The sequence below is a fragment of the Nematolebias whitei genome, chromosome 3 (assembly GCF_014905685.2).
Source record: "Nematolebias whitei isolate Nwh7 chromosome 3, NemWhi1, whole genome shotgun sequence".
In the NCBI taxonomy this organism is placed as follows: domain Eukaryota; kingdom Metazoa; phylum Chordata; class Actinopteri; order Cyprinodontiformes; family Rivulidae; genus Nematolebias; species Nematolebias whitei.
Genome location: NC_056500.1, coordinates 34878634 through 34898078, shown reverse-complemented (window position 1 = coordinate 34898078; position 19445 = coordinate 34878634). Strand labels below are relative to the sequence as shown.

Below are 19445 nucleotides of genomic sequence, written 5' to 3'. Positions count from 1 at the left end.
CTCTACATTGCTCTGGCTTCCACGGCTCTCTCCAGAAATAAAAACTGTTGGGCTAAGAGCGAATCAGGTAAAGACAAAAGATCCCGGGCGAACCTATTTATAGTGGGCCTTACATAACGCACACAGACCTATGTTGGCTGAGGCCAGTTTGGTGCTATACTTCTGAGGGGAGGGGGGCAAAGGCAAGAGTGTACAGATGCTGGATCCTCCAGGCGAGTTTTACACGAAGGCACAGAGTAGTAACAGCAATCAGTTGGTTTGGATTGAGCGACTGTGTCCTACCTAGAGAGTGAGACAGGTGCATGTCCTGTCAGGTCGGGGGGGGGGGGGGGGGGGGTTTAAAGCTGGACATTCACAAACTGAACTGACTCGAGGTTTGCACATGGGCGGCTGGGGGATTTGTCCACGAGGCGAAAAGTTGTGTCCGAGCAGAAAACGCTTACAAACAGATTATCATGAACAAAAACCAAAACAAAAAAATAAAAGAACTGGACGTTTACAAGCCCACATTTGTCTGCGCGAGAGTCCCTGTAATTGCGTAAAGCCCGAACGGTGATCGTGTAGAAATACAGCCTGCCAACATCTTAAATCCTAATTGAGCCATTAGCATAATTATCCACTTATACTGCTTTAATTCTAAGTAGCTCTCCATTGTTAGTAAAATGATAGCTAAGCTGTATTGAAAAATCCACTTTTTCGCTCACAAATGCCTTATTAATTAGCTCCCTCCAGAATACTTCCCAGTAATTACATTCATCACACGAGTCAGTGCTGTGGACAGGGAGGGCCACTATTAGACAACTTTACAATTACTCTGCACATCTAAAATCAATGCAAGGATTTGAAAAACAAAAGAAACATTTCAGCTCTGAGCTGACTTCAATCCATACCCACACCACGCCGCAGTCACTTTACCTGGAGGCAACCCCGAAATATTGAGCGTGCATGCGTTCAGACATGGTTGGGATAGGATGACATGACATGCAAATGAGCACTGACTCATCTGTTTATTATGCAGTCACATTAGTTAGCTCCGAAGCTGTTTGGCTATTATCCCATCTCGCTGTGAAAAAGGGGTCTTGGGTGAGGGAGATGGATCGCGCAGAGTGCTTTAGTCACAGATTGTCTGCGCTCTTCAAAGAAATAAATGTAACGCAGTTACACCAAAGAACGAGGAATCGTCTCCAACGAGAAAGACGGCAGAAAACGTGGCTCATCTGGGTCTAAAATCCCTCAATGCTGCTCTCTGCGTTAACAGGTCAAAGGGTCACTGAGTGTTACACAAGATTTTATTATTCATTTTTCCCACAAGCCTCCAAGAAAGGCTGGCTATATTAGCTGCACCATCTGCAGCTATCGTGCACACAGAAGCTGTACTGTAAACTGTAGGACATTTGGCCAAAGCACCAATGTGCAGCTTCACAGCCTACTTGCTGTTCTGCGAACTGATAGAGGGGCTATTTTTAGTCGTGCAACCTTACAGCACCACGCTTTCAACCATACAACTGCACATCTAGCCCATTGAAAGGATTCATAAAAGTCTAGAGGCTGGACCCCGGTGGTCCTGTCCACACACTGAGCGCCGGCAGGATCAGTGCGCTCCAGGTTCAGTGTTTTAGATCATGGCGGCGCTGCATTAATAGGAACGTTGCCAGTGTGCGCCGCGGCGTGTGAATGTATGCCAGCACATGTCAAGGAGTGAAAAGAATTTGCCGTCAATGTACTCTGTGCCTTTTGATGTGGGGTAATTAAGCACCAAGCCCTCACAACAACCGCGCTCCATGGAAACCGTGAAAATATATTTAAAAAAATATAAAATAAAAAAACGGAAGAAAAAAATTGACGTCAGCTCGAGAGGCCTTCGAATGTGCTGTTTGAAAGAGGAAAACATGATCAGGCTGTCGTGTTTAAGGTCAGCGTTGAAGCTGCTGTGACTGACAGAAACGATGACATCCGCTACGCACAAAAAGGTTTCAACGAATATTATTTATATACTTTCAATTATCCAAGAACATGTGACTAGAAAATCAAAAATAACCTCATTAAGGATTCTGATGTTCAGAGATCCTGACTGCGTGTTGAGTAAACACAGCAAACATGATTACTGAGGGTTAAACACGTTAAACGAGCCTCGGTGTGACGAGCTTCACTAATCTGAGATTAACGTCAGGTCAGAAATGTGCATACAGGAAAACCAAGTGTCTGCCAACACCTTCAGAGCACAACGCCTTGATTTATTATCACCTGTTTCTTAAGGGCCATAATGTTCAATGTGTGTATGTTGGTCTGTAATGTTAGCAAAAGATCTCATAAAATACTGGATTACTTTCTAATAAAAACTCCCAGAGCATAAACACTGGATGTTCGCTCTATCAACTTTTAGTCACCACAATTCAAGATGGCTGCCACAGCTAATGATAATAACCAACACAAAAATGGCTGTAGCTTTTACTGTCCCCCGTCATGGAGCAACGACGGGGACTGGAAATACCGTCCGTCTGTTCTTGAATCTTGTGAGTGCAGCAATAAGAAGGGTGTGAGATGGTGGATGAAGGGTGACACTTTCTCCACTCTCCTCCACTACATTTATTTTATTTATTTAGCTCTCGTTAAAGTGTGGCACCAGCTGATCAGTTTACTGACCAACAACAACTTAATTAATATATTCACTCTTTAATCACCCTTTATCAGGTCTCTTGTAAATGAGTCCTCGAGGCTCAATGGGACGAACATGTCTAAATAAAGGTTGAATGAAAAATGATCAGAATCAGTCTCTGAAGTAGAATCTGTTAATTACAGGGAGTTTTATACCATAACAAATTAATATTCATCTGAATGAAGAGACCAAAGTTGTCTTTGAAGTTTTATTACAAAAATAATCAAACTAAAAATCAACAACAATAATAAACAAATAATAAATAATGAATCAATCAAGGCTTAATTCTCTTATCTAAGACAAAATTCACTCTTTGAGCAGGAATTATTTCAGTTTTTATACACGCATGAATTTAGACAAAGTTTGACTATTTTAATAAATAGTTTACTTTGGATTTAGTTGAAATAAGTTATTTAATGTGATCAGATAAAGTCATTTATTATCACTGCAAGCCAGGAAATGATTTACCAAGTTGCATCAGCTTAAAATGGCATAACCAGACCAAGAGTTGCATCATTGTCACAAGGTTCTGCTCCTTACCAGGTCAGTGTTGAAGGCATCAGGTCACTCGTCTTTCTGGGGTTCTCGGGTGGATCAGACCAGGATACACTATGAGGAGGACTCGCCGGGAACTGCCCAAGGTAGCTGACTGTCACTGTGACAGATTCAGGGGTCTGTGAGGGCAACAGCTGATGTAAAGGTGCACCGTCCATAAGCACCTTCTTCCCGTTTGGACTTCAAGCCAAGAACGTGTCTTGCAGTGAAAAAAGGCTTCATCTTCTGTGGTTATTTAAACTTCTTGTTAGGATTTGTGTCAGGAGCGAACCCAGAGTGCAGAACAGGGACTCAACTCGGCAGATATACAAAAATAGGCTTTTAATGATAAACGAAAAAGTACAAAATAACAGGCTGACGGGGCAGCAAAACTTACATGAACAAGGAAGGAGGCACGGGGAACTCAGGAGACACGAGAGACACGGGGAACTCGAGGGACCAGGAAGACTCAGGGAAAGACTCAGGAGACCCAATGAAGAGTACCCAACGAAGACGACCCGACGAAGAACAAGACAGAATAGGACGGGTTAAATACAGGGACAAGACGAGACGTGATAACAAACAGCTGGGACGAGACACAGGTGGCAACAATGGAAACTAATGAGGGAGCACGAGGGAAACAGACACAAACCGGGCCACAGAAAAGTACCATCCTTACACTTCTAACAATTGTAATTGAGCAATATGTTTATCTGCTCAGGAGTTGAACAAGTGGACCTTGACACGACCTTTAGGATCAGTCCAAAGACAAACTGCCTTCCAGTTCGGGACGGGAGATGATCTCTCTGCATCGGGAGTCCAAGCGAACCACTCAGTTCAGGGGTCCAAGGCGAACCGCTTTTTTCACAAAGGATCTTTGTGCAAAACAACAGCTCTCTGCTCAGGATTATTTTGACTACTCTCAGGGACATTGTGACTCCCATCTGAAGAAAACAGCTTCCAGCTCAAAGAACATTTTCACAGGTGTCTCTGAAGGAATAATCACTTTCTAAAAAAACAGAACAGAGAAATATGTTACTCACATTGTAATATTTCACATGATTTCATTATAATGATTGAAAACAACAATCAAAATTATTCATGTTCACATTTGTTAATCAAATAAAACAAACTTCATTAATGATTTGATTAGTTTTTCTTTCTTAGAAACATAGGAAAAATAAAATAAACATTAGTCAGACTTTAGCTGACTTGTGTCCAAGGACGAGAAATGTGTAGAAAAACATCAGACAATATTGAAGTCAGAGGTAACTTTAAAGAACACAATTCATGGTGAGTCTGAAAGATGAATAAGGGTCAGGGGTCATAGTTAGAGCAGTGCAGCTTCGAGCTACATGAGCATAACTTGAAAAATAAGTGAGATGCCGACTTCAACGTTAGTGTGGCTGCATGTAGGTGTAAGAAAAACTTAAAAACTGGGTTGCCGTGTCAAAATCCAAGATGGCCACCACCATAAATATATATTAATATTATAAGCGAACCACTGTGCTCATTTGAGTAAACAATGTTTTCTAGTTTTTATTTTGCTTAGTTTCCTATTGGGGTGGCCTTAGATTAATCTATGGTGGCCAAGGCCACCACTGCCCCCCCTGGCTCCTTCATTGCTCCTGGTGGTAGATAATGGCTCCCTCCAGGATCCATCACTCTGTGCTGCCTCAGACAAAAAAAAAACATAAATAAAAAACCTCCTTCTGTTCTTCTCCACAGAGGAACTCCTCTTCACTTGAATATTTTGCACCAAAAACATTTAGGTTTACTTCATCCGCTGTTCAAGTCCAGAAAAACACTCATCTCTAAAAGTACATTCACTACTCAAACCTCTCAGAGACGAGGGACATTGGCATATCACTTAAATTAAAATTTGATGTAGCTGAGAGTCCTCCCAAATACACTCTGTGAGGGCTGACATCTCATGGGAGACTTTAAATATCGCAGGAGATTGATCACAACAATATTCTATGGTTTGATCAAAACAGCTGTGTTCATTCTCATCAAAAGATGATGTCAGTTTAAACCTTAGACATGAAAGGTAGCTTCAAAGAGTTCTTGGTGTTTCATTTTCTACTTATTTTCTATACATTTGGCTTTAAGATTACTCTTTCTGTTGCATGAATTACTGTAGGTATCTGGGCTTTGAACATTTTACAGATACACTTGAATTTTGCCTCAAAATACTTCAATAACCTGAAGAGAATTATCTTAGATAATACATGTAGAGTGTCCACCCCTCAAATAAATAAAAAATATTAATAAAAAGAAATACAGCTCAGCCAGTGTATCTCTGGTGACGGTTCCAAGCACGGGTAAATGGTGAAGGTTGTGTTTGTTGAGGCCTGGGTTAACGACGACCTCCACTGGTGCTGTTGACAAACAGGGTGCCGGTGGAAATTGTGCTACTGTTAGTTGAACACTCTAAATGTGGGGACAATGACAGGCAAAGGTAGACAGTTGGCCGACATGATGCAGAGAAGGAAGGTAGATGTTTTATGTGTCCAAGAGACCAAGTGGAAGGGCAGCACGGCTCACAGCATTGGAGCAGGGTTCAAACTGTTTTACCATGATGTGGATAGAAAGAAGTAAAGTAAGTTAAAAAAATGGAGTAGGGGTGGTCCTGAGGAGGAGTTGGCAAAGAATGTAGTAGAGGTGAAAAGAGTGTCAGATAGGGTGACATGTCTGAAGACAGAAGTAGAAGGTCTGATGCTAAATGTTGTCAGTGGTTATGCTCCACAGGTTGGATGTGATGTGGAGGAGAGAAAAACATTTTGGAAGGATCTGAATGAAGTGATGGAGAGTATTCTCAAGGAGAAAGAGGTGATCAGAGCAGACCTGAATGGACATGTTGGTGAAGGAAGCAGAGGGGATGAGGAAGTGATGGGCAGGTTTGGTGTCAAGGAAAGAAACCATGAAGGACAGATGGTGGTGTATTTTGCCAAGAGAATGGAAATGGCTGTAGTCAACACATATTTCTAAAATAAGGAGTAACATAGAGTAACCTACAAGAGTGGAGGATGGAGTACACAGGTTGATTACATTTTGTGTAGAAGAGGAAACCTGAGGGAGATTGGAGACTGTAGGGTAGTAGCAGGGGAGAGTTTGGCCAGACAGCATTGGATGGTTTAGTGTAGAATAACTCTTGAAGTTTTATTTTTCACTCCAGCATTTTTCAGTCAGGTCATCTGGACAGTTTCTTTTTTTTTTGTGCTGAAGTGTTTTGCCATCGGTCCGGAAGGCTTCATCAGTCAAGGAAACACACAACAAAACTGATTCCTCCCACAACAGCTTACTCCAAAGTGAGACCATCTTATCACAAGCAGAACTGGTTTGTTCCACTTTGGAGTAAGCTGTTGGAGGAGGAATCAGTTTTGTTGTGCGTTTCATTAAGTGATGAAGCCTTCCGGACCGAAGGCAAAACGTTTCAGCACAAAAAAAAAGAAATTGTCCAGATGACCTGACTGAAAAATGTTGGATTGTATACCTGGATTATTGCGCATGGACTTTGTTGTTTTATTCTTCACTATTTATCTCTAGTTCTATTTTCATTTTAGGTTGTATTTACATAACCCTGCAAACTGGTGGTGACTATTCTTTATTAAAAACATCTGATTTTGTCGTAAAACTGTGAAATCATGAATTTACGTGACAAAAACAAAGATAAACAAATGACAAATTGCATGTTTAACTTTTATTTAGGCTCATAGTCCAACAGATCAAGTTATGGGTATTCTACTTGTAAATATTAATTTAAAAAAGTATTTTCTACAACTACTGACAGTAAGGTCAAAGCTCAGGATTCAATACACATTTTGTTTACAACATTATCAGGTACATCTGAAGAAAAAAGGACAATTGGACAAAATAATTATTTAAATTGTTTATTGTTTTTGGAAAGCAAGTCAAAATGTAGTTTTATTCCTGCCAGACACTGTACACAAAATGTTTACTTTGAGAAACAGTGATTTTAGAAACGAGAGCCAAGAAGAACACTTTGTCAACAGGCACAACAAAACCATTGATGACTGAGACAGAAAGATCAGACGAGTCATTGATTATTGAGGGAATGGCAGAATTACCGATAATGGCTTTTAGTTAAAGAACAACCTGAATAACTTCCCCAACACTTGTTAAAACGTTCGTTCTTTAAGTCTGAAAACAAAATTTGCTTCAGCCAGTTTAAATATGCAGTTCTGTTTGATTCAAGTGAAACACGGCGAAGACGTCCTGCATTTAGTTTTAAAGAAAATAAAAGCTTGGTTTAACTGCAGCACCTTTAGACAGAGCAGCTGAACCTACATGTGTAAAAACAGATTTTAATTAAAGGGCTGATGAACAAACACGATGATGACAAATTCCTCTTGTTTTTGTCAAATGTGTGTTAACAGTCGATGTTACCTGAAAACCGTGTGTCTGACTGAGGGCTGCACCCTCAGGGACACTTCAACTCAAGGAACAGTATCAGTAATGCTCAGCCATCATTAAGGCTGTGAGCGCAGACCAGCCAGTGAATGGGTGGCAGCCTTGACCCCTGCCAGTGCTGTCATTGTACTGCTCCCAGACGTAGCCCGTTTCAACATACTGGTTATAAACATTATTGATGATATTAGTCCTGAGGTCCTGATAAAGAGTAGCTGCCTTCCCTTGGTATGGCCCTTCTGTGGTGCTGTAGTGGTGGAGGGCTCTGACCGCCAAGTAATTGATGTTAATCCATATCGGCCCCCTCCAGTAGGGGGGGTCGTGCTCTGTATTTCGCTGCATGTAGAGAGAATCGGTCTTGGAGAGCGAGCGCAGGCCGTAGGGAGTCCACAGCTTGCTGGAGTCTTTAATAGCGTTAAAGATGTGCTCCAGTTTGGGTGAATCCGCTTCGAGGATTTGCAGTAAGAAGGGGAACAAGCTAACGTAGCCCAAAGCGTTAACGTACTGCAGCTTAGGAGCCCTGCGGACCGAGCGCACGAGGCGTGCCACAGGGAACTGGTGCCGCGGTTGTCCTGGAGGTACATACACCTTCTCCCTCTGCAGGGACACAGCTTTTGTGTGGTTGCCATAGTCACTGAAAGCAGCGTGTTGTTCTGACCAGTGCAGCTCGTTCAGCAGCTTGTTGTCACTCAGCACGGTGTGTAGGTGTTTGTAGTCCTCATACGGCTCACCTAGAAGTTTAGCTATGCTAGCCATGATGGCCGAGGACAAGGCCATCCAGCAGTGCAAATCCACGTGCCGCTCGTCTGCTGAGGGGTGTGAGGCCCGTGGGTAGTCATCCAGTCCTGAGGTTAGGGTTTTGGGATTGAGGAACAGGTTGGTGTCCTTGTCCCGCCCACGCCACCGGTAGGAGTTGGGGAGGGGCCCGCTCTGCGTGGTGTTGTACCATTCGAACCAGGTTTTTAGCCTGGGGAAAAGCCTTCGAAGGAACGGCAGGGTCTGCTTGGTTGCTGCCTCGTCTGGATTAGAGGAGAGCTGTTCAACAAGTTCCTGAAGAGCCAGGAAGAGAGTCGGAGGGTTCGCGTTCTCGTTCCTCTGAACAACGAACTCAGCTGGGACTTTACTGAGAGCCTCGTCTCCCAGGATCTGCTCCCGAGGGATCCAGCCCTCCACATTCATTAAGTCGATCCAGTGGGCGACCACCTCCCTTGTCACCTGGGGATCCCACTTACTCAGCAGGAGTTGGTGAAAGCCCTCATCCCAGAGGAAACCCCTGGGGAAGAATGAGCGTGACGGGACGGCGGTGAACAAAGCCCCTTCAGGGTACAGCAGCGGGTATTCATTGTAGACTGACTGCACCACTGACTGGCCATAGAAGTAACCCAGTCCACCCAGCATGTTGCTGAGGGCCGCTTTGGCAAATTTAATTTGTCCCTGGTTAAAACCTTTGCTCTCAAGCCCAAAGATCTTCTCAAACTTTGCGTTGAACTCAGCTTTCCTCCTCTCCAGCTCCTCCGTCATCACGGAGCCCACCAGCTGGTCGGGCCGGTTGTAGAAGCTTCCCGACTCAAACAAAACTTCCACCTGGAACGGCAGCTGCACCGTCACCTGGTGAACCACAAAGTCGCTTTCTTTCCTTGGGTCGGCGGGTTTCTGCTGGTTTTGGTGGTGGGGAGGCCTGTAGGTGTCGAGACCTACGTAATGCCTCTTGTCACTGGAGGGGGGGCTGAAGACAAACTTGCTGTTCAGACTGAGCTTCACGATGTCGGTGAGCTTCTCCAGGCCTGGAGACACAGCCTGGAGGTAGTTGTAACTGAAACATTCATCAACAAAGAACTCGAGTTAAATGCTGTTCGGGTTTTATTTGTCTTTACAAAAGTAACATTTAAAACAATCCCAAACTTCAGACTCCTGCAAAACAAAACACACGCTCACGTTCTCTTCTGCTGCCATCTAGTGATTCTTACTTTCTTGTTTTTTCTCATCCAGTCGTGGTCTGGACTCATGCAACAAACGGCCCCCACAGAAAAACATCCTCTGACTTTAAATGTCTGGATTTCTTCATACAATATCTGCGATTAATGATTTAGTAAGTTGTTACGTTTAGACATTCATGTTTGTTGAAATGGAAGTTGTTTTATGCTCGTCTGTAAAAGGGCGTTTATTACTGCCTTGATACAAAAACCATTTAAACGTTTGAATAAAGTTAAACGTCTGGAAGTGAAGAAAACTGCAAAATGCTGCAATCTTTGGCTTGTTCAAAATGTTTTAATCTACAACAGACTTTAGCTCCCTTGTTACAAGCACTTTATTCTTTATACAGTAGTCCCTCGTTACTTCGCGGTTCGTTTTTCGTGGAGTGGCTCTATCGCAGTTTTTCAAAGTAATATTGGACATGACACACAATTGGAGATTGACGGATGAGCCGCACGATCGATATGGACTTTTTATTGAAAATAAATTATTTAGCACCTGCTGCACCTGTGTGCAGCCCACACTGCAGGAGAAACTTCCTCCTGCGCCTCCTCCTTCCTCCTCTGTCGATCTCCGTTCTGTAGCAGAGAAGTGGGCGTGGCCGAGAGCTGACTTCATGACATTCTGTGCTCTTTTAGCGCATTTACAGTTTAGAAACATTGTTTAGAATATTGCAAGAGTGTGGGAAGGGTTTAAAACGCATTTTATATATACTAAAATAAATTATTACTTACTACTTGTACTACTATTCCTACTTCGCAGTTTTTCACTTATCGCGGGGCTTCAGGGTACGGATCCCCCGCAAAGTAGCGAGGGACTACCGTATATCATTAATGTTTACAAGCTACAGGTTTGTTATCATCGACCCTCCATGAAGGGCAGGCAATCGTCTGAACCTGTGTTTGTCTGTTAGCACAATATCTAATCAAACACTGGACAGATTCTAATAAAACTCTTAGCAAACGCATGCATAAACAGCTAATAAACCTTTGGAGTGAGCCTTAGCAAATAGAAAAATAACTTAAACCCGGGTTGTTTTACAGATACTGAGCTATAATCTGCTGTGGTAGTAGCTGAGAGTCATCTCACTCATATAGGCTGAGCACCAACAGACCACACATCCTCTGTGTTTAATGCAGGGTAGCAGGTGACATGGTTCCTTCATGCAGCTCTAGTTTTGTCCACATTGTGAACTTACCTGGCGTACTTTGTGCTGGACTCCCCGGTCACAGGCTTCCTGAAGCTCATCTTGAAGTTTCCCAGTTCTTCTGAAAACCCAGTGATGGAGGCGAGGCGACTCCTCTCCTCTACGTGAGCCTGCAGCGAGCCCTGCATGTCTGCTGCTGCGTAGAACATCAGAGAAATGACGGGCGGCCGGGGAGCAGAGCTCTGCAACAAGGCAACAAATTATTAAGTCAGAGCATCGTTTGGACCTGCTGGGAGGTCGCTGAGCACACGGTGGGTTCACAGCTACAACGCACATGTTGCTTGGCTGTGATCCTCCAGGTCCAGTCTCCTCCATGAACCCCTCCGAGCCTTTTAACAAACTCCGTGGTCAGCGTGAAGTCGTTGTCTCGTATTTCCTGGACGCCGAAGGTGAGTCCGTCATGCATGAGCCAGCCATAGCTTTGCAAATGATCGCCCTGCTCGCAGGTGTGCCTCAGACTCATGTCCACGTCTGCAAACTGACGCATCCACATCATACCTGTAAAATATGAGCATAAAGTGAGTATGGTCCATTACACATCCAGAACCAAGCCAAACATTTGCTGCTGCTGTGCTGAAGCTTCATAAAAACGACTTTCCGTCAGTAATTATGAGCATTTCATTAGAAGACACCGTCAGCTACCTGTCACAACCGACCGGGGACTTCTTGTTTTCATGCCAAAGTAGACCTGAGGCCGGTACGAGCCCCAGAACCTGTCCGGGGAAACCTCGGCGCTGCTGCTGTTGGCGTCCAGGACCCGAGGGGATGGGTGTGGAGCCACCACCCGCTTGGCCAGACTGGACCGCATGTAGACGGCGTAAAAGAACCAGATGAGGCTGAACACGCAGAGGCCGATGGAGATGTTGATGAAGACCTTTCCGATGTCCATTTTCTTTTTCTTGTCCTTGCGGTGAAACGAGGGAGGCTTCTCATCTTTCCTCGGAGGTGGAGCAGCATCGCCCGTCAGCACCCTCTTCCTCTGCCGGCCCATCCTGCCTTCTGAAAGTACCAACAGGACCAACATACTGAAGGTTAGCATAAACATTTATGTATTACACCATAAACAACGAGGGAAAGGCTCAGAAAAGAAGTTTATTATATTTTTATGGACAGTTGTGGAAAGCTTGTTGTATTAAGACATTAATTAAGGTGGAACTAGAGACATGCAGTAGTCCCTCGCTACGTCGCGATATAACTTTCACGGACTCGCTCTTTTTTCGTGGCTGTTCAACGTAAGATTGCACACGACACACGATTGTCAACGTTAATATTACTCACGTGATTGGGACGGTACGTGATAAAATGTTACGAAAATAAATAAAAACACTACTTCGGACAGGCGCCGCCATTTTGTAGTTTCCTTTCAATAAGCCTAGAGTGTAACGCCAGTCAAAAAGAACTGCACTATCCAGAAGCCAACAGTTCTTTTGGCCGCTGCTTTCTGTTGAAATGGAGGGAAAGTTTTGCAACACAAAGTCAGAAGTAATGATCTATCTATGAAGCTCACAGAACTTAAGGAAAGTCGCAAATAATCCTGAAGCTTCATGAAGCTCAGTCATCCACGTGCACATGAATGTGAATGCATATCGCCCACCTCAACACCAGTTTTACACAAAGACCGTCTCACATGGAGAAATGAAGGAGCCGTAGCTGCAAGGTGTTGCACTCCGAGGACCTGCAGGGAACCACTCTCAGCTGCTGCCACGCCCAGGTGGTGTTCGAGCTGTTTGTGTTCATGTCTGTGAGCTGAGGGGGCCGTGTTGAGTTGGATCCAGATGTTACCATATGTTTCACCCTATAAGTCGTTTTATTTTTTTGCATAATTTACATGCCCTGCGACTTATACGCTGAAGCCACGTATTTATGGATTTTCCCCATATTGGCTGAAGTATGACCGTTTTCATTCATTCTGACTGAAAATATTGAACACTACCATTTACAGCTGCTAGATGGCACTCGAGCAGTATGGCATGCCGTTGTATCATGTAATTGGTAAAAGTGGCTATTAATGATAAAATCAGCTTGCCACAGCCTGCCACTGTCGTCTGCCTGGAGCAACCGTCAAATCAACTTTATTTCGTTGCACCGCCCCAACGAAATGCAGCTGATTTGACAATCGAAGTGCCTTTATTAAGTAAAAGTTCAACTGAGACGCACCTTTACTACAAAGTCGACCAAACAAATAATTGTTTTAGGTGGTTATCTTGTTAGATTCTTGTTAAAGTCCTCTCGTGCACACTCCCGCGGCTCCCATTTGGCAGCCAATCGATTTTTGGCACAACACCGGCCCACATTTCCGGGTTCAGCAAACATTTTCAGGTTGTCAGCAGTGACGCGTAATAGATGCGACACAATTATTGACTTTTCCACTTTATTAGACATGTTTGGACTGATGCAACTTATAGGGTGGTGAGTCATTTACGGCAAAAAATACGGTAGTCGGTTATAAACAAACATCCAGTAATTACATCATCTGTCCAGTAGTTCACAAGAATAATGAGCAACAGTCCAGCAGGATTTCTTCACCTGTGTTTCATAAAGATGAGTGAAACCTGACTCGTTGACTGGTTTAGGTTCAGCACGTCAAGTTAACCAAACAGTACAACGTCCCGACACACGCTCAACCGTCCAGGTGGATAAATCAAACCAGGTGGAGTCAGGTCCACAAAGAACCCGTCCAGAGAACTGAGTTGTAAGCGTCTCTGACTCATTCACGAATTCCTCCATCAACTACTTCCTGCTGTCACATTTCTTATTTTTTATGACGTTAAAATCATTTAATACAAAATGACACGTAACAATATCCTGATGCATGCTCAATAATCCAGGTAGAAAAATAAAAAAAAAAGTTCAATCTGGTCCTCTGGACATTCAAAAAAACAAAAAACAAAACAAAGCAAAAAAAAATATAGAGAGACGAAACGTTTCTATATATTTTTTTGCTTTGTTTTGTTTTTTTTTTTTTTTGAATGTCGAGAGGACCAGATTGAACTTTTTTAGACAACGTAACAATAGTTTTCACAGCATCATTCCAGTTTGTGACATCATCAGTATGTGACACATTTTCTGTTCAGTCTGCACCCAGTTAATTTATCCTGTGCAGTTGGAACCAAGTTCATGACATTTGAACAACAAAGTGTCTGTTTTTAACTCTGTCCAAACCCAGTTAAATCCTTTTAATGCACCACGAGCACAAAGATGTTTTAGAGATGACAAATCGCCCGTGCGCTTTCTGGAGGACAGAGTAGTCCGTGACACTGATTTACATCAAAAGTGGTTTGGCATTTGTGAACAGTTGTTGTGGCAGCGTTCAGCATCAGTGTTGTTTCTGTAATGAGCTGTTCCACCGTGCAGGTAGAACTTCCTGTTTTAACCGCGCTCCGCTAGCCTGAAACTGCAGCAGCACCAAGACGACACTCTGGGACGCAGAGTGTTGGTTGTTCTACAGCAGAGAATGATCAGAGATAAGGTTTCCTGTAACAACCCCTCCTGGTGGTTTGTAGAGCTCAGTCCAGTACTGAACACCTGCAGGGTCAGGTCCTTTAGTACCTGAGCCTATAACTGAACACCTGCAGGGTCAGGTCCTTTAGTACCTGAGCCTATAACTGAACACCTGCAGGGTCAGGTCCTTTAGTACCTGAGCCTATAACTGAACACCTGCAGGGTCAGGTCCTTTAGTACCTGAGCCTCTAACAGAACACCTGCAGGGTCAGGTCCTTTAGTACCTGAGCCTATAACTGAACACCTGGAGGGTCAGGTCCTTTAGTACCTGAGCCTCTAACTGAACACCTGCAGGGTCAGGTCATTTAGTACCTGAGCCTCTAACAGAACACATGCAGGGTCAGGTCATTTAGTACCTGAGCCTCTAACAGAACACATGCAGGGTCAGGTCCTTAAGTATCACGTCCACGGGATTCAATGGGTGACGGTTCTGAAACTCTTCTTTCTTCAGCAGAACGAGTCCTGTGTTTCTGGAATAACTGCTTTTGTCTTCCTCACTTTGCAGAAAGACGTTCTGAACATGAAAGGTCCTTAACTGTTTCATCACTTATGAAGCCATTATTATAGCCCCGATGCAGAACAACCAGCCCACACTGTGACACCTCCACCACCGTGCCACACAGACATGAAGACACCTCACACCTTGCTGTTAGGCAGCTGACTTGAGCTTCATGAACTGAGTGGAAGCTTCAGACGTGTTTTAATTGTTCCTGTCTGATTAATTTGAACAAGAGAGCTACTTGAGCCCAAACCATAACACCTCCACCACCGTACTGGAGAACAGGCTGAGCTTTAGAAGCAGAAGTCTCTGCTTCAGTCTCATTCTGTCCGGGCCTGATGGACCTGAATGTTTACATGCCGGACATGTCTTTAGAAGGTTCTCTGAGCGTTAGCCTGACCTGACCCTGCAGAAACTTCAGGAGGTCCGACACAGCAGCATCAGCTCATCACTGGATTAGCAACTCCTGGGTTCTGCTTCAGCTCTTAGTTAGCACCTGCCGCCTGAGGAAAAATGGTGATCAAACCTGTGTCCATCTGCTTGTGTTAGCAAAATATCTCCTAACTATTGGATGGATTTTAATTAAACTTTTGTAAAACATTCATTGGATGCACAACTGGTTAGCCGTTGGGAGTCAGTCCAATTCAAGATGGCCGCCACAGCAAAGCAACCTTGGCCAACCCAGAAACGGCTGTTGGTGTGGTAGTAGCTGAGCATTACCCCCAGCACGTCCTCTGAGCTCACACTGATCTGTTTAAAATGTCCCATTTACCTGTCGGAGTCAACCCTGACTGTTAGCAAAATACCTCCTGACCCACTGGACGGGTTCCAATGTAAGCCCTGGTGTTCATCAGCAGCTGATTACGTAATTCAGACCAGGTGAGCCGCAGGTGATGTCTCAATCTGTTCTGCACAGCAGGACACCGAGAAACATGGCCGCTCACCTCAGTTTCTAGATTCTGATTATTGAACCTGCAGCCGTTTCCGGTGGTCCAGGTGTCCTCCAAGTGTGTTGGACTCTAGCCACGTTTAAAATTAATTTGTTTTATTGTTGAATTTAACACAGCTATGTGCGCGACACTTGTGCGTTCAGGTCGCACGCGCTGCCTGCTGCGGCTACAACAAAGCACTTATAACCGAAACGGTGACGTCAGTTAGCCCCGCAGCTCACGCGCATGGGTTGATCAGGTAGTTCTAGCTGAAAGTTCATTGAGCAAAGTGTCACCAACCTGTCGAAACACCTGGCTGTCAGGCGCTCATGGTCCTCGTGCTAACTAGTTAGCTACTTCCTTGTTAGTTTTCCTTACTGACGTGGACTACAAATTGAGGCAGTCTGTTGTACCATATATTGAACACACACCTCTGTATGGAAGATAATTTTACCATATAATTAAACCAGTGCTGTTCATTTTGGAAGTCTTTTTTTTTTTTACCATTATCATACAGTATTTACAAACAACTCTGGTTACTTTATGGCATAACGTTTCACCATTTAATGAAACCACTGTCAACCACTTTTAAAGGCTTGCTCTTCCTTGAAGAAATGCATGATGTCCGTTGCCTTTAATGTCAAACCTCATATTTTCATGAGAAAGGACAAAGTTTTAGTTGTTTTGGTCAAACTTTGTTGAGGTGAGGTCTCATACAGGGTGTTGAGGATGACTCTCAGCTACTACCACATCAAGCAATAGCTTGGGATCTGTATGACTAAAGGTTGATAAGTGGTCTCCAGCTACAAGTATTTGGGTGTACACCTGAATGACAACCTCAGCTGGAGCAACAACACCACCAGCCTGATCAAGAAAGCTCATCAGAGACTCTACTTCCTCAGGCGGCTGAGGCGAGCTGGTCTGGGAAGCTCAGTCCTCACCTCCTTCTACAGGTGTGCAGTGGAGAGCATCCTGTGCTCCAGCATCAACGTGTGGCATGGAGGCTGCACAGCTGCAGAAAGAAAAGCTTTGCAGAGCGTGGTGAAGGCTGCACAGAAGACTGTCGGAGTCAGTCTCCCCACCATCACAGACATCTACACCTCTAGATGCAGGAAGAGAGCCACCTGCATCATGAAGGACCCCACTCACCCAGCACACACACTTTTTGCCCTGCTCCCCTCAGGAAGGAGGTTGAGGAGCATTAAGTGTAGAACCACTAGACTGAGGAACATCTTCTACCCTGAGGCTGTTAGACTTATGAATCTTTAACTAGAATAATCACTGTGAAAAATCACATCATGTTGCTGCTGATCTGTTTCATGTTGCTGCTGATCTGTTTCAATGTTGATGTGTTCATGCGTGCACATCTGCTCACAGACTCATGTTCATGTTTGTGCTGATGTTCAATGTTTTATGTTGTGAGTGCTTAGTGTATATTTAGTTGATGTTTTTCTTAGTTCATATCTTAGATGTTATCACTGTTTTTCTTTTACATTTTATTGTTGGATGTAACTGGGACCCTGTGTACATAATTTCGCTCCACCACATGTACCACATGAGGTGCGAATGACAATAAATAATCTCTGACTCTGATTAGCTGTGGCAGCCATTTTGGACTGACTGAGTTGTCTCAACGCGTGTTAAATATTAAACGTTTAAATAAGAATCTTGTGCCACGAGTAGCACTCGGGAGTGCTGTTGGGAATGACTCTCAGCTGCGACCACCCAATGTGTGTCAAACTGACCCAGAGACGTGTATGCAGCCGATTTCTTACCCATAAACTGCCATAATCATACCCATCTGCTCACTACAGACTCATGTTCAGGCTGCTGTTTAATACACATTATAACATTAATTATTACTGTTTACTGTATATCTTAGATCCTTGTTTACTGTTTTTTATAAAGTTTATATTATTGCTATTTTGGGTACCTTGAGTAGAAGTACTATGCAAATGACAATAAAGAACCTTGAACCTTAGTGTTTTTCAACTTCAGTTGGCTGCTGTAAATGACATTAAACAAAAAATAAAAATTGTAACTACACATTTAAAATAATATTCCTCGCAGTAAAAATACCTTTAAAGCATTCACACCTGGGATATAAAAACTAAAATTAACTAAATAATTAAATTTAACATGTCAAACTGTGGCTATTTGAACGGGATATAAATCAAATATAATTTGAGATGATTATTTGAGCATTCTTGTTTCTTTCTTCCCAGAACAGTCACTTTTTACTTTCATGTTTTCACATTTACATGAAGAATTGTGTCTTCTTTTAGAGATATAGCTAAATAATCATAAAAAGCTACAATGCAGTTGATTTTAGTCCTAATAATTTAATGTGTTTATGTTGAAACATCTCATAATGCTCATGTATAAAGTATGCAACGTCTGTATTTATGTCACGGTTAGTGATCATTTTAATTATTGCTGCTTTAAAACGTAAAAGTCTCGTCACAATCTGAACACTGGGAGTTATAAATGACAGAGCACATAAAACATGGTTATCATAAACATTATATATAGCTTTGTAAAATTTTGTAATTATTATTATTAATAAAAATTACAAAACCACTACAGGCATTACAATCTGCTCAGACTCATGTTCGTGCTGTTGGGCGTATTTTTTGTAATACTAGTGCTTAGTGTATTTTTAAGTTATCGTTTTTCTTAGTTCATACATTTTATTGTTGAATGTAATTGGAACCGTGTGTACATAATTTAGTTCGCACCACATGCACCACATGTGGTGCGAACAATAAAGAGACTCTGAATACTAGAAAAGAGCAAGAATTATCCATAAGCCAAGGGTTTAGTACCTTTTTTGACCACTTGATGGCAGTATAAGTCAGTTTGACTCTAAGGATATGTGTATGTATGTGTGTGTGTGTATATATATATATATATACACACACACACACACACACATATGCTGGTCATAAAATTTGAATGTCATGAAAAAGTTTATTTTAGTAATTCCATTCAAAAAGTGCAACATGTATATTCTATTTATTCATTACACAGACTGATATATTTCTAAAATTATTTCTTTTAATGTTTGATGATTATAACTGACAGTTAATGAAAACCCCAAAATTCAGTAACTCAGAAAATTTGAATATTGTGAAAAGGTTCAATATTGAAGACAATTGGTGCCACACTCTAATCAGCTAATTAACTCAAAACACCAGCAAAGGCCTTTAAATGGTCTCTCAGTCTAGTTCAGAATCAGAATAAATTTTATTGGAATTGCACCAAGGTACAACGCGAATATGTACATACAGTCGTCTGAAAAATGGGCGTAGTTCTGTAGGATACACAATCATGGGGAAGACTGCTGACTTGACAGTTGTCCTAAAGACGACTACTGACACATTGCACAAGGAGGGCAAGACAAAAAAGGTCATTGCTAAATAGGCTGGCTGTTCACAGAGCTCTGTGTCCAAGCACATTCATAGAATGGGCGAAGGGAAGGAAAAGATGTGGTAGGAAAAAAGTGTACAAGCAATAGGCATAACCACACCCTGGACAGGATGGTGAAACAAAACCCATTCCAAATATGTGGGGGAGCTTCACAAAGAGTGGACTGCAGCTGAAGTCAGTGCTTCAAGAACCACCACGCACAGACGTATGCAAGACATGGGTTTCAGCTGTTGCATTCCTTGTGTCAAGCTACTCTTGAACAAGAGACAGCGTCAGAAGCGTCTC

The 19445-nt window shown here is 43.0% G+C and overlaps 1 protein-coding gene across 1 annotated transcript; it reads right to left on the bottom strand.

Moving 5' to 3' along the window:
• Positions 1 to 7663: 7663 nt before the first annotated feature.
• On the bottom strand, positions 7664 to 16116 carry mogs (mannosyl-oligosaccharide glucosidase). Its single transcript, XM_037674885.1, has 5 exons — positions 16032 to 16116; positions 11445 to 11801; positions 11077 to 11300; positions 10794 to 10984; positions 7664 to 9434 (listed from the first exon to the last, which is right to left on the bottom strand). Exons 2-5 carry the CDS (start codon positions 11791 to 11793, stop codon positions 7664 to 7666), a joined length of 2535 nt encoding a protein of 844 aa, XP_037530813.1. The 5' UTR covers positions 11794 to 11801; positions 16032 to 16116.
• Between the last annotated feature and the right edge of the window lie 3329 nt (positions 16117 to 19445).

Excerpts from the sequence above, each read along its gene's own strand:
- mogs (XM_037674885.1), bottom strand. The coding sequence starts at position 11,793 with ATGGGCCGGCAGAGGAAGAGGGTGCTGACGGGCGATGCTGCTCCACCT. Across the intron at positions 11,301-11,444 it reads TCCCCGGTCGGTTGTGACAG|GTATGATGTGGATGCGTCAG; the intron begins GTAGCTGACGGT and ends CATATTTTACAG. Across the intron at positions 10,985-11,076 it reads GGATCACAGCCAAGCAACAT|AGCTCTGCTCCCCGGCCGCC; the intron begins GTGCGTTGTAGC and ends GCCTTGTTGCAG.